Source organism: Mustela nigripes, chromosome 9 (assembly GCF_022355385.1).
Source record: "Mustela nigripes isolate SB6536 chromosome 9, MUSNIG.SB6536, whole genome shotgun sequence".
Classification (NCBI taxonomy): Eukaryota; Metazoa; Chordata; class Mammalia; order Carnivora; family Mustelidae; genus Mustela; species Mustela nigripes.
In genome coordinates this window covers 53110553-53132945 of record NC_081565.1, presented here as the reverse complement: position 1 = coordinate 53132945, position 22393 = coordinate 53110553, and the positions used below count along the sequence as shown (strand labels likewise).

General features: G+C 41.9%; 1 protein-coding gene across 1 annotated transcript; it reads right to left on the bottom strand.

The window, feature by feature from the left end:
• Positions 1–15665: 15665 nt before the first annotated feature.
• Positions 15666–18205, bottom strand: CER1 (cerberus 1, DAN family BMP antagonist). The gene is made up of 2 exons (XM_059410138.1): positions 17711–18205; positions 15666–15980 (listed from the first exon to the last, which is right to left on the bottom strand). Exons 1-2 carry the CDS (start codon positions 18203–18205, stop codon positions 15666–15668), a joined length of 810 nt encoding a protein of 269 aa, XP_059266121.1.
• Positions 18206–22393: the final 4188 nt, after the last annotated feature.

The window sequence follows — 22393 nt, the reverse complement described above, 5'->3', positions numbered from 1 at the left end:
ACACCGTATTAGAAACTTCAGGGATGAAGCCCAGCAATCACTGTTTTCATAAGCCTTCCGGGTGATTCTAATGCACACTCAAGTTTTAGAACTACTGACCTGGAATATTGTCTTTTACCCCCCAAAGGAACTCAGTGATTGGGATTGATTTGACTATATGCAAGTTTTATTGGCTTTCAGATTAAGCAATCAGCTCCTCAGTTTATGCATAACTAGGCTAGAAGGCAATGACAGTTGCTTTTGAAAGAATTTGCCATCGGTTTTCACAATGCATTTTATGTAGTAGGATCTTTATACTTGGGTTTGTTTGAAAAGAAAGAAATAAAGGGGTGCCTGAGTCCAGCTCTTGAGTTTTGGTTCAGGTCATGATCTCGAGGCTGTGGGATCAAGCCCCATGTCGGGTTCTGTGCTCAGTGCTGGGTCTGCTTCAGATTCTCTCTCCCTGTCCTTCTCATTCTCTCTCTCTCTCTCAAAATCTTTAAAAGGAAGGAAGCGAGGGAAGGAGGGACGAAGGAAAAGTGGGTGCAGGGGTGCCTGGGTGGCTCAATCTGTTATGTATCAGACCCCTGATTTCTGCTTGAGTCATGATCTCAGGGTTGTGGGATGGAGCCCCATGTCTGGCTCAGAACAGAGTCTGCTTGAGATTCTCTCTCTCCCTCTGCCCCTCTCCCCACTCACAGATATTCTCTTTCTCTCTCTCAAATAAATAAAAGAAGGAAGGAAACATAACTAGTCACTTTGGGTGAAGGAGAAATGTGGAATTTTGCTTCCAAAATTCGAGTACCCAAATTGCATATTATTTGGCTCTTTTTTTAGTATACTATTGTGAGAAGGAATAATTTGCAATAAATGATTTCAACAAGTACCAAAATGAGAATTAGTTGAGTGGCACATGAGTGCTGTGACAATCGGAATATATGTATTTTTCGTGCATTTTGTCACGAGTAAACCTGTCTCTGATCAGCCAAGCCCATTTCACAGAGAATTCTCTAAATAAGACATGGAAATAGAGAAGTGGCAGGGAAACCATTCTCAAAAGCATGATCTCGTTAGCATGGGCACTCAAGAAGTCTAATCAGGGGCCTATGTATCAGGGCCCTATCAGGGTCAAGTCATAAGGATGATTGTCTTATGTTGCAACCTATATACTTGACTCCATGTCATAATGAGAGGGTGAGGGAGATATGGCATCATATAATCTTTTTGAGAAGCTTTTCCATTTACTGTAAGGATGGAGAGAAGATAGATATGCTATAGTCTCCCTCAGAATTCTAGTCTACTTCATCCTTCCTGTGACATGATTATTAATCAAACTAGTATTTATCTGGGAATTGAAAAAGTAGACAAGAACAAGCAACATGGCTACCACTGCCAACTTAGCTTCTCAACAAAGGCACAGTCAGGGCATTTATGTGGATAAACTCAGCCAACTACTGTGCTTCTGTGCCGTGACGGGGGAGGACTGGATTTGACTACAATTTCCAAAAGTCAGTGCAAGTGCAGTCCAGAGTTTAATCAACACTGGCTAATAGCCCTTGGCAGCTTTGGGTGGATGGCGTTCTCCACCTGCCCAGCTGGGTACCATGCCCTAAGCACCCACATTTGATGCACATTCATGATTTCTTGGTTGCTTATCGTCATCTCCCCCATCTGTTTGAGTGGCAGAGTGCCCATTCCAGAACAGTCTAATATTCTAATAGTTGTTCTTAACCTCTTTTGGGTTACACATCTCTTTGAGCATCTAATGAAAGTTAGGGATCCTCTCTCCCAATGAAGCATGTGTATATACATGCAATTATATAAACATGTACATATATATTTATAAATAAAATTTCAGAAGCTGCCCCACCTTCCCATGCCTCCCAAGGACCACAGTGAAGTCACAAACATCAGGCTAAGAATCTGCTTTAGGATATGGAGAGTGGGTGAAATAAACTTCTTTTTCTCAAATATCAAAGATACTCTAAAAACCACTCTGTGCTTAGGAGATAGAACAAAAGCAATGCTAAGTGAAGTTACATTTGCGACTGCTAAAGCAGCAGCCAGTCGTGTCAGCAGAGTGGTTCAGGAGTGGCTTCCTGGAGAAATGTTCTTGCAAATAAGAACAGGACTTTGGAACAAAGGATCCCTCTAACATAAGGGACAGGCTATGCAAAGGCATGGGAACATGAAAGTACAGTGGTCCATAGGTGTGGCTCAAAAGTAAAATTCATGGAGAGAAGAGAATCAGAAGGTAGAACAGAGTCAAATCACGTTGAGCCTCAAATTCAACACTATTTCCAATAAGCAGCCAATGTAAGCTTTTGGAGTACGGTAACCTGGAAAGACTTTATTAGCGAGTACCATAGTATCATCAAAATGCAGAGCAGTAGGACATTTGAAAAAGTTCTCCATAGGGGCACCTGGGTGGCTCAGTTGTTTGAGTGTCTGCTTCCAGCTCCGGTGGTGGTTCTGAGGTCCTGGGATCGAGGCCTGTGTCGGGCTCCCTGCTCAGCGAGTGGTTTGCTTCTCCCTCACCTTTTGCCCCTCCCCTGCTTGTGTGCGTTCTCTCTCTCTCTCTCTCTTCCTCTCTCTCAAATGGATGGGTAAAATCTTAAAAAAAAAAGAAAAAGAAAAAGAAAAAAAGAAAAAATTTTCCATATCCTAAATCAGAACCTATTAGTGAAGCCAAATGGTTTCATTTCAACTTTTTAGGGTTGCTTGATGTTTGCTCTAGAAGTTCTATTAAGCTAAATCAAGATGAATTTGAAATCCTTACAGTTCGTTAAGTGCTTGTGAAAAAACATAGCCTGGTGAAATGTTCAGGTGAATTTCGAATCCAGGACACTGAGTTAAAATTGAATTGGAATTGAAAGCGTGAAAATCAACTGGGAGCAAAAAGAGAAAAAAACCCTGTCACTAACCAGGCTGGGAAGAGAGACACAGATCAAGCTAGCTGCCAACTTAATAGCAGACACTGTTTCTGCCAAAGGTCATGTGGCAGATGTAAATTACTATAGTGAACCCCTCTCTTTGGGTGGTCACTGACCAGTGACACCTCAGACCACTTGCTGTTTTCATTTATTACTGGGGTTACCCAAATGCTTGGTCAACGTCATCTCACGACAGCACCCAACTCTTAATTCCCTCTTTTTCTAATCCCACCTCAAAACAACAAATGATCCAAAACTGATTCCTGTTTCCCTTAAACCATCTTTGAAATCTTTTAGTGAAAGCCCAATGTACATTGGGCTCGCCCCTCCTACTGGTCTAGTGGTACTTCTCTGAAGAGCCCTTTCTCCTTGAAGGGCAAGAAACCTGTTTTTTGTCAGGCTGCAGGCTTGTCTCTAGAAGTCTTTATCTGATTAAGTATTAGCAACCCTTTTGATAATGAAAGCCACCCGTTGTCAGGACTCAAAAGTCAGGGCTCTTCAGAAAAGAGGTCTCCTTTTCTCTGTCAATGGCATGATAAAAGTAGCTGCCATTTTCAGCAATGAGACTCACACATGGACTCTTCCAGCACAGGAGGAAGCAATGCTCTGGGTAGGTCACTCCGCTCCCTCATCTTCTGGAGAAATGTGGATTGAGGTAGAAAGCAGAAGGAAAACGGGCTTTAGTTTTTATTTTTATTTTTTGGAAAATGTGCTTCTAAAAACAATTTTTGTGAGTCGTGTTTTTAGAAAATAGCTTAAGTAAATGGGGTTCACAGAGATCCAAGACAGAAGTAAAATGGATCTGGAAAGACGGTAAGTTCTTCCCTGGCTCAGTGTAAAGGACATACTAAAAATAGGGTCATTTTGATGATGCTGAGACCTCATTGCATGAAGCAAAGGACTGAAATTTTCACTGAGAGATTTTATTATAAAAACAATAGCCAAAGAGACGGTGGGGATGGGGGGTCAGGAAGTCTGAGTTTATCTCCAAGACATAAAAATAGAGATGAGGAAGGGATGTCTGGGCGGCTCAGCTGGTTAAACATCTGACTCTTGGTTTCGGCTCAGGTCACGATCTCGGGGTGGTGAGATCGAGCCTGGTGTGGGGCTCCATGTTCACCAGGGAGTCTGCTCGGGATTCTTTCTCTCCCCCCTCCCCCACCCCTCCCTTCACTTGCATTCCCTCTCTCTCTCTCAAATAAATAAATCTTAGAAAAAAGAATAGAAGAGGATGACAAGTTAGAATGCAGAACTTGGGGCTGCCTGGTTGGCTCAGTCAGAAGAACATGTGACTCTTGATCCTGGGGTCATGAGTTTGAGCCCCATGTTGAGTATAGAGATGACTTAAATAAATAAACTTAAAAAAAAAATTCAGAGCTTAAACAAAGTGAGGAGCAGGGACACCAGTAGAATCAAGGATCCAAATAGGAGAGTTATCTTTGGTAGGAGAAGAAAGAGTAAGTTAATTCTTAAAGTCAGGAACAAAAGAAGAGCCAGAGGATGAGCAGGTGGGATATTTTGAAGGGGAAAAAAAGGAAAATTCAATGGCTTCCATCTTCATGTAGACACCAAAGCAAGACATGCTGAGCTCTCAGAAAGGAAAAGGAAAGAGGGGCATGTTCAACTCTAGGAATGGAGACGAAGACTCTAAAAGAGACAGCCCACAAGTCTCCTGTGGGGATAATATTGACACCAGTGGAAAAAAATAATCTGAGTCCTTCTAGAAAAACCTCGGTGCCAGAGGTAATAAAAAATAGTGCTTCCTGCTATACGTTGTGGCTCTACAACACTAGAGAATTAACTTCTGCGGGTTTCCAAATATGTTAATTCACAGATCTGCTTTGGGTTCACGGTATCTACATGTAACAAATGAAAGAAATGAGGCCCCTAACGTTTCATCCTTTGACACCCTATGGTGCCACAGCAGGAAGTCTCAGACTTAGTTGACAACAATATATAAAGATGCCTGAGAAAATTCCATAGGCCGTTCAGGCTCAGAGTGCCACAATGAACAGCATGGGGGCTGCGAACACATAATGGAGGAATTCCATAGACGCAAGGATGAAAAATTGACTAATGACTTAGAATGCGCTAACCATATCTTGGGTTAATTAAATACCTGTGTTGCTTTGGATAATCATACCTGCCAAACTCAAAGACACACACACACACACACACAATTTCTATTGATAACCTTCTTATTTGCTCTCTTAGTCAAAGAGTAACTTTCACTGTAACTGCATTACCAAAAAAAAAAAAAAGACAAGAAAAGTTATCCCCAAGCTCATACCTGCTCTAGCAAGCAAAGTCCTTGTTCATTCCGCCTTTTCCTATCCCACTTTTGCTATCTGGGAAGAACCTGGAGATACTACCCTGCAAAGCCACGCAGGCAATAATCAAACGGGGTCAACCTGGGGTTTAGAATCTTACACCCAAGAATCACCAGGCCTGGATCTGTGAAAGCCAGCAATCCGAGAGACTCTTTCCTAAAGCAATCTGATCACGGTTGTGCTGTCATTCCTTAACTGCCACAGGAATCACCAGCTGTCATTGGAAGTCTTTTACAAGCACCCTGTAAATATTAAAAGATCATGTTAAAATTATACCGTGTGCAGCAGCAGCTGATGCTGTTTTATGGAGACAAAATTAGAGAGCATGGAAACAGAGCACACTACAACTCTCATGATCCCTATTTCTTACAGCTCCCCCAAGCAGGACCCTGAGCCACAATTTTAACTCTTTAGTCACAGCAGGGAATCACTCCACTGATCACTTCCGCTGAAGCAAATCTTATCCTTTAAAGTAGGTGTGTCCTCATGAAAAAATGTTCATCATCATTAGTCATCAGGGAAATTCAAATCAAAACCTCATTGAGATACCACCTTACACCAGTTAGAATGGCCAAAATTATCAGGACAGGAAACAACAAATGTTGGGGAGGATGTGGAGAAAGAGAAACCTTCTTACACTGTTGATGGGAATGCAAACTGGTGCAGCCTTTTTGGAAAACTGTGGAGATTCCTTAAAAAATTAAAAGTAGAGCTACCCTATGGCCCTGCAATTGCACTACTGGTTATTTACCCCAAAGATACAGATGTAGTGAAAAGAAGGGCCATATGTTCCCCAATGTTCATAGTAGCAATGGCCACAGTTGTCAAACTGTGGAAAGAGCTGAGAGGTCCTTCAATGGACGAATGGATAAGGAAGATGTGGTCCATATACACAATGGAGTATCATGCCTCCATCAGAAAGGATGAATACCCAACTTTTGTATCAACATGGATGGGACTGGAGGAGATTATGTGGAGTGAAATAAGTCAAGCAGAGAAAGTCAATTATCACATGGTTTCACTTACTTGTGGAGCATAAGGAGTAACACAAAGAACATTTGGAGAAGGAAAGGAAAAGTGAATTGGGGGAAATCAGAGGGGGAAAGGAAGCATGAGAGACTATGGACTCTGAGAAACAAACCAAGGGGTTTGGAGGGGAGGGGTTTGAGGGGATGGGTGAGCCCGGTGGTGGGTATTAAGGAGGGCATAGACTGCATGGAGCACTGGGTGTGATGCATAAACAATGAATCTTGGAACACTGAAAAAAATTAAAAAAATAAAAATAAAGTAGGTGTGTCCTGAATGCCTTAGGTGCCCTTTGGTGCACTCATCACTCAACTGAGATCCAGAAGGCATCTATTAAAATACAAGGAGCTAGATGAGATTTTGAAAATACTTTTAATTTTCTTAACAGTGATGATGATATTATCCTTACTAAGTAAGAATATCCTCATTCTACATGTGCCTGGGTGGCTCAGTCATTAAGCATCTGCCTTTAGCTCAGGTCATGATCCTAAAGTACTGGAATTGAGCTCCACATGAGGCTCCCTGCTCAGCAGGAAGCCTGCTTCTCCCTCTTTCACTCCCCCTGTTTGTGTTCCTTCTCTCACTGTCTCTCTCTGTCAAATAAATAAATAAAATCTTAAAAAAAAAAAAACTAAACAAACAAACAAAAAAGAATATCCTCATTCAAGGAGTAAAGGTGAAAGGTCATGAGATCTGCAATTTGCTTTCAAATGGTTCAAGGGTCTAAAACCATGGAGTGAATACCCCCCCCACACACACATCTACACAAACTGAAAGATAACAAATGTGGCAAAATGTCAATAATTGTTGAGTTAAAGTGGAGGTTATGGAGGTATTCTTGGTGCTATTTGTTTTTTTTAGTTATTAGTATTTTTGAAAATTTTTATAACAAAAAGCTAGAAAAATGCAGACTCCAAAGAATATCTTAAATTCAGTGACTCATACTCCCTAGGTGTGGAACCAAGAAAGCATTGCTTGTGAGCCTTCCAAGCAAGTTTTTGGCACATTGGTATTTGGGAGTTGCTGAATTATAGTGCTAAATGCTGATGAAGGAATAAGTGCAATAGTTATGTGATAAAAAAGAGGAATTTGGGAGAGAAAAATAAATTCAATTCAACACCTCTATCTCCTCTTAGCCAAAAATCCATTTTGTTAATTGGGCAAGAGTCATGTTACTCATGAATTGCACAGAAATGAAATACGAAGAATGCAGAAGACGGTTTCTATGGAGAACAGCAGGAGGACCCAGCAGGTCTGGGAGAACGGTGGAACATTCTGGGTCTTGAGTTCTGAACAAGTGCTCCGAATTCCCGTGACCAGAATTCTTCAGTGACTTCCGCCTCTTATCATCTGTGGAACTTTAAAAATATATCAACAATTGTCTGCCACCCTCAACCCCCACCCCCACTGGAACAGATTCTTTCTTTCTTTTAAAATTTTTATTTATGTATTTATTTATTTATTTGAGAAAGACAGTGAGAGAGGGCATGAGAGGGGAGAAGGAGAAACAGACTCCCCTCGGAGCTGGGAGCCGGATGAGGGACTGGATTCTGGGACTGACCTAAGCCAAAGGCAGTTGCTTAAACAACTGAGCCACCCAGGCACCCTGGAACACAATTTCTGTATTTTTCAAGCAATTAGATAATTCTAACACGCAACCAAATCTAAGAAACTGAAACCCAAACTCTTAAACCGGGTAAATTCAGTCCCAAGGGCAGGAATCTGTCATAACCATCTTGATATCCCAGTTACTAGGTTCTAAACAGATGTTAATTGGCTGAATACATTGACAGGCTAGATAGATAAACGGACAGGAATGAGGAGCTCTGGGCCATTGTGGATAATTTGAATATCAGGAAGAGAAGGCAAGAAAGAAAGGAAAGCTCAAGAGTGAGGTCCCAGGCAGAAAGGAGGGAAAGTAGACATCAAAGAAAATTCCACCTGTTTTGTAATTTTCCTCAGAGCCATGCCAGGGCTAGTAATCTCTTCTGCAAGCAAGCAGGAGAATGGGGGCAGAAAGTCTCTTTTCATGATATTTGCACATTTGGGAACCACCTCCTGTATAGGTCCTCACTGTGTTCCCTGGTCCTGAAAAGCACCAAGATATTATTTGCATATTTGCAAAATGTGAAATCTGTCTATCCACTTAAGTTTTCACCTATTTCTTGCCTGAGATTTGGGCAGGATGCAGGTTTCCTTTTAGTAATAGAACTGTGATGAGGAAAAAGCGCTTACTGGAAATTCTGGTTCTTTAAATATTGGACATAAAGAGGTGTGTTTCCTTTAGCTGGTAGGCAAGAGGAGCCCGTTGATAAGTTCTTTGTAAAATATTAGCCCGGGTCCCCACCCACAGGTGGATCACCGCTGATTGTTTCTTTTGGAGGAAAGGAAGAGGAACAAAACAGAGTAAGAGGGAGGCAGGAACTCCACGAAAATCTGAGCTAGCTCCTAGAGATGTGGGTGGATTAATTGGGGCCGGCTTTGGAGAACTCGTATTACAGGAAAGTCCATTCCATTGCTCAGGAATTATTACTCACACATTTCACCACTGCAAAGCTCCTGGATGTGCGCACTGGATGAAACAGGGTGAAGAGGACCCACCAGTGTGTACTTCAGATTCATCCTCTGTTCTGAAAGCAGAAACTTGACTTTCCGGAGTTCCAGTCAGAGGGGGTTGGTGCACATGATTTCCACAGTTTCTTCCAGCTCTTCTGGCCCAATTCATCATACCCACTGTTGAGATTTTTGGCTCGTGGATATCTTTGGGAAGCTCATTAGGATTCTGGACCCTCTCCCCTGAAGGATGCCCATACCTGCAACATATGTGCACATTTCGGGGGGTTCATGAGCCCCTCTGGTGTGACTGTTATAAACCCATGCCATCCGAGTCTGCTTGCAGACCTTCAAAAACTCTCTATTGCCTACCAAATACATCCTTAAAACCTGTTGGCTGTCATTCAAAACTCCCCACACTATCTATACTACCTAGTCTTCCAAGGGCAGCTCCCAAAACTCATTCATTAAGCTAATGTGTACGGAACATACATTTTATGTATGTATAGGCTTATGTTTCTATATATAGGCCAGGATACAAATATTAAAATATAAGTACATGATATGATATCTAGAACAGTATCACTAATGTATTTGAAATGTATTAAAATAATATACTATATTAAACATAGAACCTTATATTGGAACCAGAGGGGTAACAAAGATCTAAAATATACAGAACTTGTTATTCAGGAGTTTACAATTTAGAAGTAAAGATAAGTAAAAAAATAATGATGACATAATTTAAAAAGTGGCAAAGGGCTGTGGCAGACACTGTTGTTTGTCTACTCAACCTTCATCTCTTTTTTATTCTTTGCTGTCAGAGCAAAGGTTTTGTTCCATTGTTTTATTATCCTCAATGTAACTGATTTTATTCAGCTCTTTAAAAGGGATGCAAAAATAAATAAATAAAGGGATGCAAAGTGGGAGTGAATCCCTCTTTTCTACTATAGACGTTGGTGTGGGAATGGTGACCTACCATGTCTGGGAGTGTGGCAGCCATCTTGTGACTGAGGAGAGCTTTAGCTTGTGGAAGATACACTGAGAGTGACAGAGCAGAAAGATGGAAGGAATTTGAGTTCTTGAAAGAATGGTAGAGCTTCTGACTTGACCAACCAGGAAACTAGCTGCCTTCCATGCTTCTTGTTAGTGAAATACTAAATCCCTTTATAATTTAATTTATTCTGAGTCGTGTTTTCTGGTACTTGAGTAGAAGGCATCCTCATTGATTAAGCATTTTAAGACAGGCATAGATAATGGGTTGTGGGAATCAGAGAAGGGATAGAGTAGTGGATAAATCGGGAGTTTAACCCTATATGTGTACGTATATGTATATGTGTATGTAGATATATATGTATATGTATATGTATATGTATGGATATGTGTATGTGTAATGTGCATATAGAAATACACATATTGATTTACCTTTTTTTTTTTTTTTAATATTTATTATCTTGAGGCAAGCAGCCTGGTAGGAAAGATCTGGGACTTTGGAGTCATTCTACTTCTGAGGCCCTTGAGCAGTTCTGCTTTGGGAGGATTATTTAACTTATTTTTTTTTTTTTAAGATTTTATTTATCATTTATTTGACAGACAGAGATCACAAGTAGGCAGAGAGGGGGGGTGGGGAAAGAGGCTCCTCGCCGAGCAGAGAGCCCGATGCAGGGCTGGATCCCAGGACCCTGAGATCACAACCGGAGCCGAAGGTAGAGGCTTAACCCACTGAGCCACCCAGGTGCCCCGAGAATTATTTAACTTATATGAGTATTTTCACCTATAAAACAATACAGTACTCCCTACCTTGTAGTTTCCTGAGGCTTAAATGAAATGAGGTATATGAAGTGGTTGGCACAGTGCCTGATGCATGATACACCTTCAACATATGATATCTGTTACTATTGTTTCTTTTGTGCGGACAAAAATTCTGCATTGGTACCTACTATTGCTGGACGCTTTCCTAGGCATTGGTGACAGTGGTGAAAGAAAACCAGTACAATCGCTGCTCTCAGGGAGCTTCTGATTTGAATACTGATGACACAATTAATAGTATAATGAGAAACCGAAACAAGTGTGAGAAGTGAAGGTATAGAGCACCATGTAATCAGGCAAGGGGCTAAACTGACCTTGTGTAGGGCTTAAGGGGGGGCTTCACTGAGGAAGTGGAACGGGGCCCGGTAGGAAGATCATCATTCTAGCTTTACAGAAACAAATATATTTATTTATGTGTTCCCAGACTGTAAACTATTCAAGGTCAGGAATTATTTTCAAATAATTGTGCATTCCTTTATTTACATTCTTGGTACCGAGCACAGTGACCAGTCTCATCACCACCATAAATATTTGTGAACTGAATGAATGAAGCTTTCTGACACCCACTCCCCTTGTCAAAAAAAAAGGGGGGGGGTGGAGGGGTGTATGAAATGTCTATTTCCAGGAGATGAGGACTGGAAAGCACGTGAACACATAGTAAGGCCTCAATAACTGGTAGTTCCTATTATTATTACTACCATTATTGCTTTATAATTTGCACAAATTACATCTGCTATAGTGTTGTAAGTTCCAGGGCAGAGGGAAATGTGTCTTATTTATTTTTGCTTATCTCTGGTTTCTCAGCACAGTGTCTTGGGTACAATAGATCTTTTATAAAAATCAAGAAGGTGCATGACATTCTTTATTAGGAATCAAATTGACAGTTTAAAGAGACTATGTATATTGAAAAAATAAATTATCAAAGCTATGCTAACTACTCTCTGTGGAGAATACTTAATGCCAAGGTTCTAGAATCGAGATAAAAGTATATATATTTTTTAAAAAACCTTTAAAAACTCTTACAAGGGGTGCCTGGGTGGCTCAGCTGGCTAAGTATCTGCCTTAGGTTCAACTCATGATCCTGGAGTCCCTGGATGGAGCCCCACATCAGGCTCCCTGTTCAGCAGGGAACCTGCTTCCCCATCTCTCTGCCTGCCTCTCTGCCTACTTGTGATCTCTCTCTCTGTGTCAAATAAATACTAAAAATATATGTAAAAGGGTATTGAAAGTATAAATCAGAATCCTGGGAGCGTTCTTGAGAAGTCAGGGGTTTGGGAGAGGGGATTCCCCATGTGGTTGGAGGGGACTTTATTTAAACGAGAAATGGTTTATTTATTTTTTTTTTTTTAGCAAAAAAAGACCAGGAGCACGAGATGACAAAATGTCAAATATTCTGGTGGTAAGAACTGGAGTGTTTGTATAATATCCTTTGCACTTTTTTCTATGTATTTTGAATTTTGCAAAACAAAGCTTTTTTCAAAGAAAGAACATCTGAATGGAAAACAGTGAACTCAGCCCTTGTGGTTTTTCAGAATATAAAGCTCTCTGATGTGCTGCTCTCTACAATTGATCATCACAATAACTTTTTTAAAGATTTACTTATTTAGTTTAGAGAGTGAGAGAGAGCACGAGCAGGGGAAGGGGCAAGGGAAGAGGGAGAAGGAGAGAATCTCAAGCAGACGCCCCACTGAGCGTGGAGCCTGACATGAGGCTCCGTCTTGCAACCCTGAGATCATGACCTGAGCCAAAATCCAGAGTCAGATGCCTAACTGACTGAGCCACTCAGGTGTTCCCACAGTAATTTTGAAGTAATTATTTATCACCCTCATCCTATCTGGGCAGAAAATGAGATCAAGACTGATTAGGGAATTGCCATGACCCCCTCTCAAGTTAGGGTAATGCTTGGCCGAGAACCTGACCAAGGGATGATTTCTCTTTCAAGAGGCAACACTGATGTCCTTCAAATAAGATTGCTGAGCAAGAGATCAAAGAAATTAGCTCTGAGGCCTAGAGGCAAGAGATCTCAAAGAGATCTAAACTGATGGGCAATGAATGAGCAAATATTTTAATACAAATAGAAAATAAGCTCTAAATGCCCTTAGGCTGGTTGCTTAAACTTTTTAAGGCCTATTTTCCTCACCGTAAAATAAGGTATTTACTGGGCACCTGGGTGGCTCAGTTGGTTAAGTGACTGCCTTCAGCTCAGGTCATGATCCTTGAGTCCCAGGATTGAATCCCACATCAGGCTCCCTGCTCAGCAGGGAATCTGCTTCTCCCTCTGACCCTCTCCCCTGTCATGCTCTCTCTCTCACTCACTCTCTCTCGTTCTCAGGTAAATAAATAAAATCTTTAAAAATAAAAATAAAAATAAGGTATTTACCCACCTCATAAGACTTTTATGAGGATTGTACTCATAGGTGAAATTTAAGAAACAAAACAGAGGATCATAGGGGAAGGGTGGGGAAAATAAGATTAGATCATATCAGAGAGGGAGACATTCTTAACTCTAGGAAACAAACTGAGGGCTGCTGGAGGGGAGCATGGTGGAGGATGGGGTAACTGGGTGATGGCCGTTGAGGAGGGCTGGTGATGTGATGAGCACTGGGTGTTGTATGTAACTATGCATCACTGACCTCTACCTCTGAAACAAATAATACACTATTTGTTAATTAATTGAATTTAAGTAAAATTGTAAAAAAGATTTTTATGAAGATTATATAATGTATGTATTGATGTATTATATAAGTTTTCTCATCTATACCTTATGCAAGAGACTCAGCATAATATCTGGCCCTTAATAGATGTTCAGTATTTGTATGTTTCCTCTCAGGTGCCCACGCTCCTGGGTATTAGGTGGAAACATTGAGAGCTGCCTTTTTTTTTTTTTTTTTAAAGATTTTATTTATTTATTTGACAGAGAGAAATCACAAGTAGATGGAGAGGCAGGCAAAGAGAGAGAGAGAGAGAGAGAGAGAGAGGGAAGCAGGCTCCCTGCTGAGCAGAGAGCCCGACGCGGGACTTGATCCCAGGACCCCGAGATCATGACCTGAGCCGAAGGCAGCGGCCCAACCCACTGAGCCACCCAGGCGCCCTGCCTTTTTTTTTTCTTAACAGTAAAAATGGACGAACGTGGGCAATTTCATGAGGTTTGCGCTATGAAGGTCAATTCTGATACCACTCTCCACTGTCTCATCTTGAATTCACATGAAGGAAGAGCAGAGCAGAGTTTGAATAAGATGGATGATTGTTTGGGGCTTGGGTTGAGAGTCTATTTGCAAGGATAAATAAAAGGGATTTGCAAGCATGTAAGAAGGACAGTCCAATTGGCAGGGATAGGTTTACATAATCAGGGTTAGGCAATTGCAAACAAGACAGTTGCTCAATAACTCTTGGCACCAAAATATATTGACCAGCTGGGATATCATTAATGCTTAACAGTTTCATCCTTATGGCCGTATCTTGGCCAATTAGGTTGTCTTTGACCACCGAAGGGTATAATATATTCTGATGTAAATGCCACATGTGTATCTGCATATCACATATTCTATTATTTCAATGTAGAATATACACTAAATATAAGTGCATCCACTTCTTTGGAACGCCAGGTTAGATGGTGTGATTAAAGAGAAATAGAATTAAAGTATACCTTGATTCCTTTAAAAAAAAATCAATATTCTGGGAAACACCTTTTTGTGTATACTGTGCATAATAAGGTTCAAATAATCAAAATAATTTTATGATGAAATTTTTAAAGGATGATTACAGAAAAAGAAATAGGGTGAGGGAAATCCAGGTTTATATAATGTACGAATACAAATAAATACAGAAGAAGAAAGGGGACCCCTAGGACAGTGATTTTTCTGTTAACAGAGGACTGCTGGCAGTGTCAGAAGAAACACTTGGAGTATTATCATTAGCCTCAGAAGACATATGAGAGATACCCCAGGTACATCGTCTCCAGATAGCACCTTTAAGTTACGGGACAGAAAAAGCACCATTAAGACAAAATTTAAGACAACTGAATGCCATGACATTTCCCAGAACGCTTCGTACACTAAAATTTAATACATTAAAATGTTCAGAATATTTTCAGACCTTGCAAGTATGACATTTACAGAATAAAAGTCTGTAATATGGAGTTTTTAGAATGCAACAAAACAAAAACAAAAACAAAACAAAACATTATCCCAACATAGAACTCTAACTTACTACCTACTCCGAAAAGGATAAAGAATTTCACCAGTAAATTGTTTCCATTTCTAAGCAGTTTGTGTAATTTGACGTCCACTGAAATTCTTTGGTTACTTTCATTGGCATCTCTGGACTGACCTTTCAGCCTGGCAGTGCAGGTCACATATTTTTATTCCCCCATTATGGAGATACTTGTGTGGCCTCCAGTGATTGCTCCCTCTCCCTATGTGAACCACTGAAAGTAACGCTCCTTCCTCAAAGCCAAGGACCTGACATTAACAACCTTATATGGGGCATATCCAAAGAACTATGAGGCAACCAAGCAAGCTATTCCTTACATCCATGGAAATTAATCAATCATCTGATGGAAGCAAATAAAACACAGCCTGAAATGCAAAGAATCTGCCCTACAAATACTAGAAATGGATTTTTGGTGGTACTTTGACTAAAGAAGCCAATTTTTAGGGCCCACTTTCTTTCTTTTCCAAGTTCAGATGGAGGACTTTTAACAGAATGTGGAGACCCTAGGTCATGGAATATTGTAGCGGAAAGGACTTAAGCAATCATCCGATTCAAGTCCCTTACATAGAGATGAAGCCCTCAAGATGGAGAAAGCTTCCACAACTCCTTAACATCCTCCTGCCAGAGGGGCAGAGCCAAGAGTAGAACCCAAACATAGACCCACAACTAGATGAACACCATTGCCTCTAAATTGTTCTATCTCACTACTTTTGAACCACCTTTCTCTTAAAATAGTGTGCACTCGCTTACACTTCCAAGCTGAATAATCCAGCACCTTTGCTACTACAGTTTTGCTTTTCAAAGATAATAGTGGGGTCTCTTTTTAAGTAGAAAATCCTGGGATGAAGGGATCCTGGGCATGAAATTCTGCCCGGGAGCCTGCCTGGAGGAGGTGTCCATGCTCATGTTCAGTCTTCATCTTGCACTGGCACTCCTCCACCAGCATCACCACCTTGACCACAGGGACAAGGCTGGTGCAGTTCAGCTGCAAGTGCATTGTGGTGAACTTGGCAGGCGAGCAGTGGGAGCAGAACATGTGGGAGTGTTGTGGAGCTCCAGGTAAATGAATGGACCCACATTTTCCAAAGCAAAGGTTGTTCTGTACAACAACTTTCTCACAGTCTTCATGGGTGATTGTCTACAAGGCAAACACATCTCCATTCAGTCATCTTGAGTCATTTCATTAACACACGTGATGCAGAAGCAAAAGACTCGAAGTCTGAAGATAATTCAAACTAAAATGTCAAAAAATTTCCAGTTTGGCATATATTACAATATCTGAGCCATGGTTAATCTCCTAGGGCATAAAGCCACCTCAACTAAAATTTCTTTTATTGGACATATTACTAAATGAGCCTTTAGGAAATCCCTAAATTAATGAGAAAATGCTTTACATCTTACATCCTAACTTGAAGAAATTTTGTCTAATTAAATGTTACCAGTTGAAAAATTCTAATGGCTTCCTTCCTACACGAATAACGTGCCTTATCTTTCTATGCCCCACAGTGCATTATGCATAATAGATTCTCCATCCGTGTTTGTTCAACTGCTCATAGAGTAGATCAGAACATCAAGATGAATTCTATTCTATTTTGCAGGGCCTATATAGTACGTTTAAATTTAAGAAGTTGCATGGGACAAAGCATTCACCATACATTACATCACCTCTACCCCTTCCATCCCCTTTCACCTAGCTTTATGTGCCCTTCAAGACATATGAGTCAAACACCTCAATTTTAATTTAATTAGCAATAGAGTTAAAAATAAGAGTTTCAAAGGAAATTCAATTGCATGATTTCTTGGGAGCAATTTTCTAATTGCACATGGCCAACAAAGCAGTCATTATTATTTGATAATGGACTTATTGCTACATATCCTTGCCTTTTCAGGCAGAATACTTAACTGCCTTACACAGTCAATTACCTTATAATTCTGCCTGTTTAATTGAGTAGCATTATTGGACTGTAAAATTTTACTCTCCCCTGCATTGCTTTGGGTTCAGTATCTTCGTGTTTAAGGACCTGATGCAGTGTCTCAATTTAATTTAACTTTTGGAGCGCAGGACTTGCCAGGACTGACTGGAGGAAGCGGCTACTAGAAAATGCCCCTTTGTCTTAATAGTGCAGAATCGATCACAATAACCATAAGTTAGGCAATGCGACAGGAAGTAGGAGGTGTTTCTGAGGGGAGAAAATGTGATCTCACATTCAATATCACATCATTGATATTATTTCTTGAGAGCTTATGAGAAAATAAGTTAAATTAAATCATTTTTGCCACCATAACCATAGAAACAATGTCACGACTTCCATCTGACAGCCTAGGAAATAGCTGGGTGGGAAATACAGGGGATTAAGACTGAGATACTTGTGTACGTGAGTGTTTGGCTAGGAGTCCAGTGTTTCCCACCTTATCTACAGGTAGAGTCAACCTGCTCGTCCACATCCCAATAGAACATAGAGGTATAGCTAGAGAGAAGTTCTGGTTGGCACTCCCAAGCTCCCACTTCTCCTAACTGAGGGGAGAGTCTTAATTATCTTTCCAGATAGAACACCTCCAGCATATAAACAAGTTAACCCCTCTAAGACAAATGTCTGTGCCATCAGTAGGAATGATTACTCATCTGAAGAGTAGCGTCATACCATTCTCACAGCATTTCCGGAATACCAAGAGACAATGGAGAGTTAGAAGGAAATTTGGAGAATGTAACGATAGTTTGCCACATGTTATGACGAATACCCAAGGATCCAATCAGGAAATTAGGTAAGAATCAGGCTCCCAGCAGCCTCCTCCCCAACTCTCCACCTGCCCCAGCTGTCCTCCCCTTTCTTGCCAACTCTGATCCCCTCCCCCACCCAGAGCAGATACCTGGCCGAAGGGCACTGTCCTACAGGTCTCCTGATGTACTTCATGGCTTTTGATGGGCAGGATGATCCCCTGAGAGGCTGGGCTCATTCTGAACATGAAGTGGTGCCAGAATTTCCTGGCCTCTTCCCGAAGAGGAGATCTCTCCATCTGCGTCCCATCTCTGGGCTGGGTGACGCCGTGGGTCCCAGGTGGGATGCGCTCAGGGACCAAGTCCTGGGGTGGATGCAGGTCTCTCTCGGGCTTCTTCCAGAACCTGCCAAACTTGGATAGCATCTTCCCTCTCTGCCTCTGGCCTTCTCCTACCCCTACGAGGTGGGGCACCGCGACAAAAAGGTCTGGCTTCTCCTCGGCATCCTCGTGGTTGTCAAGGGGGAGCTCTCTGTGATCCCGTTCTGGGAGCACAGGGGAGCCAGAACTAGGACTTGGGCGGCCATCTCGCTGTGCAGCCCTCCCTAGAGGCAGGAGCACCAGCAGCTGAAGTAAGAGAAGACACATGCTGTCGGGGGCCCAAGCTTCTTGCGCTTTCACAGATGGTGAGGCCTAAAGGAGAGAAAGGCTCACTCTCTGCAGGAATGCAAACAAGGAGATCCTATATATAGATACCTGCCTTGTGGAACGGAAAGGCAGGTGGTCAGTAGCCAGGCACAGTAAACACATTTATTGTTTGCTTGAATTATGTAGTGCTAATGGTGTCATGCCTTCACTTGAGTTTTGTGTATTTAAGAAGGCACCAGTGAAAGCCTGAGACCCAGGGGGTAATTAGCTGGCACTTTATCTATCGTCTGAGATTTACAGAGCCGTCTCTGAGAAAACAACACATTCTTCTCCCGGATTTCCCATCACTGTTATTAGAAGAAGGACCAGAGTCAACAAACATTTGTGTGCATCTGCTTTGTATTGGGATCGGAAAGACGAGACATGTTTTTTATGACGGAGGTATATCAGATAAAAATTAAAGGCATGTATTTAGCAAATGCCCAAGTCTTTAGGCTTTACACACACACACACACACAGTCAGCCAAATAAGTATATCAAAATTATAAGGAAGGAAAAGGAAGAAACAGAAGAATGTTAACTTTGTTGAGCAGAGGACTCTCCCTCTCACTGACAGGTAGCTGGGGTTGTTGATTCTTGTTTGCTGGCAGGATACGGGAATACATTCTCCCTTTTCACCCAAGGAAACTCCCAGCTCCCAAATTAACCCCCTCACTTGAAGAATCAAACACTTGATGCTAAATTTCACAACTAGCCAGCCATCAGATAAACCCTTTCAATTGTTCACAAATTTCTCAACAGGATCCTCCCTAATGGATTGCTCAGCACCTTCAGGGCAGGTGGGGGGAAATGTCTCCTTCAAGCCACCCTATTGATTTTGTTCTCTTTCTCTAAACAAAGAGCCAGACTTGAAAACGTGGATTCTAAGAACCAGGTTTGATAGCTCAGGGCCTAAAACTGGCTGGTCAGTTCTTTACCTGACAGAATCCACATCATCTCCCTTATTCCACGGTAATTGATGACCAGGTTAATTAAAGAGGGAGACAAGCACCCATCTTCAGGAACCAAAGGAAAATTTGTTAGCTGACAAGACTCTCATTCAAAAAGTTTATAAATCACCCAAGGGCATGAGAAAGAAACAGATCCACAAAACTGAAATCCCAGAATTGAATTGAGTTGTCCCCCCACACCATTTGAATAGTATCTCCACTGGAAATTAATCCCATACTGGCTTATATATCTTCCCTTTTAATTTAATTACCATATTCTTTGCTTTTAGTAGCACATAATCCTGGAACATTGTCCCCATTTTCATACTGATTAAGCTTTCTTTCCAAGAATTGACCCACTGGAATCTTTTTTCCAGACATTTGTGTTCCTTTTAATAGTCATGCCTGATTGCTGCGACATAAAGCCTGAAGTGAGTTCCTTTATTTACAATAATGAGCTATTTTTAAATGGACCGTCGTTTTCCAGAATTCTCTCAGAAGAGACATCTTTTGCCTGTACTAAATACCCACAGGACCTGGGCTAGTATGAATTAAGATACACTTGATCTATATTAAATGAGCATTAGTATTTGCCATTTCTTTTAATGTAGTTTCTTAAGTTGCCTTCTATTAGAATTTCTTGATTCCCCTCAACTATCCAATGACATAGCCTTTTCAGCACTGGCCACTCTGCCCTGATTATAAATATAATCTGGACCCCAGCTAGGTTTCTCCATTTCTGGGATCAAGCCTGGAGGCAGGTTCCCTGCTCAGGGGAGAGCCTGGTTCTCCCTCTGCCTCTGCCCCTCCCCCCTGCTCATGCTCTCTCTCTCTCAAATAAATGAATAAAATCTTAAAAAATAAATAAAAATTACTCATGCAGAATTTACTTTTGCTGTCTTACCATTCCCGTTGGGAAGATGTACAAATATCCTGAAGGAAAAAGCTAGCAAAGCCTTCTGTGATGAGAACTTAAGTCTGTCTTCAACCCCAGTCTTTTATGGTTAAGGGCGGATGGCGTTCACCTTTCACCCCATGTCTTTTCAGTAAATCTGAAACTATGTATGTGATACAGTGTAGCTTACTCTTACGAGGGTAAATAGTTTGTATCTTTTAACAAAACAACGCTGCCTTGGTGGGTCCTCTGTGACCTAGGCATCTAGTTTACCTCCCCATTTGGATGAAGCCAAATGGAGGTAGGCGAGGAGGGGGCCTCCAGACTCAGCAGGTGGCGGTGTGGAGAGAGCACCGCAAAACCGCTGGTGGACTTAGTACCAAATGCCAGGGTGAGAGGCAGGCCCGCCCAGGCTTCCATAAGCTAAGTCCATTTTTTGGGACTAAACTCTCATTCATTCTTTCCGCATTGACAACTCGAGTTCAGCATCACCTGAACACCATTTTCAACTTGACCTGGTTTTCCCAGGCACTACACAGTCTGGAGGACCAGGTGGGGCTCCCAGCGTCCCTGAGAGGACATGGCTGCTGTGTTTTTCTGTCCCCCTCTTGCAGACGCTCAGAAGGGGTTTATAAAATGTCTAGTGCTTTTTAAAGAGAAACAAAGAGGCTAAATTCTTTCCTGGAAACCCCAGACCTACAACAACAGAAGGCGAGAGGCCGTGTTAGGGTCAGAGGTGAGCATCAGAGGTGAATTGAGAGGCAGAAAAAGGAATTTGGGTGAATGGATTTGTGAAAGAAATCTGCTCAGGGTGCATGCCACTGTTTCTTAGCTACTTCTCTTTACAAAATATGAAAACACAGTAGGATTGTGGGGGGTTGGATTGTTGTAGAGGAGGCCCAAAGTAAGCAGAATCTTTCTATTTTTTCCCAAAGAACAAGGACTAGGGCATATTAGGGTGAGTGGTTTCCCCCTTAAACCTATTATCTTGATTTAGTTTAGTAAATTATTCAAAACATGACACGCGGGGCGCCTGGGTGGCTCAGTCATTGAGTGTCTGCCTTCCTGGCTCGGGTCATGATCCCACGGTCCTGGGATCCAGCCCGGCACTGGGCTCCCTGCTCGGTGGGAAGACTGCTTCTTCCTCTCCCAGTCCCCCTGCTTGCGTACCCTCTCTATTGTGTCTCTCTCTGTCAAATAAATAAATAAAAACCTTTTAAAAAAATAATGGAACTCTCCCCTCCCTGCTGCTGTCTATGGAATGGAAACATTAGGAAGAACTCATTCCCCAAAGCTGTTTTCTCACTGATGCATTCATTCATACTGCACCTATGAGAGCCGACTGTGCGTGGTCCTGGGGATAAAATGGTGAGGCTGTCCTTGCCCAGGCCCCCTGGAGTTTGCCGTCTACAGTGGGAGATCTGTTTCTTCAGAATAAGTTACATGAGGAAAAAACCTTGGCAGATACCATTCCTGTACTAATCAAAGACCTTCAAGTAGGTCCAAATTCCAAAGGCACGGTGGACGGTCACACTGTGTTTAGGTTAATTTTATTCAATAAGTAGGTGTTGAGGGTTCCTGGGTGGCTCAGTCGGTGAGGCATCCGACTCTTGATTTCAGCTCAGTTCATGAGCTCAGTGGCATGAGATCAAGCCCCGAGTCAGGGCAGGTTCCAAGCTGATCATGGAGCCTGCTTGAGATTCTCTTTTTCCCTCTTCCTCTGCCCCTCCCCACCCCACCCCTGTTCTCTTTCTTCCTTGCTCTGACAGGTAGATAGACAGATAAAGGTGTTGAGTGCAAAGATGTGTAGCCAATGCAATAATTTTCTCTTATTTTTGATGACATGGTGAATACTTGCAGTAACAAAACTCAAATAGTACAAAAAGTGTACAATTAATGGAAAATTTTCCTGTAACCTCCCACACTTCCTGTCCTGCCATGGAGACAGCCACTGTTATCAACTTCTTTATATTTGATCTTTTTAAATTTATCACCTGTTATGGGCTGCATCGTATCCCCCTAAGATTTACGTGTTGCAGATTCAACCTCTTCATCCTTCAGAATATGACGGTATTTGAAAAGAAGGCTTTTAAAGAGGTAATGATGTTAACACGGAGCCATTAGCGTAGGCTCTAACCCAACAAGACAGGTGTCCTCATGAGGAAAAGAGAGGAAGACAAAGACACAGGGGGAGACCACGCGGAGACATCAGGAGGGATGGCAGTCTGCATGCCAAGGAGAGAATTTCCAGAAGGGCACAGGCTTACCAGCACCCAGGGATCAAACTTCCAGCCTCCAGAACTG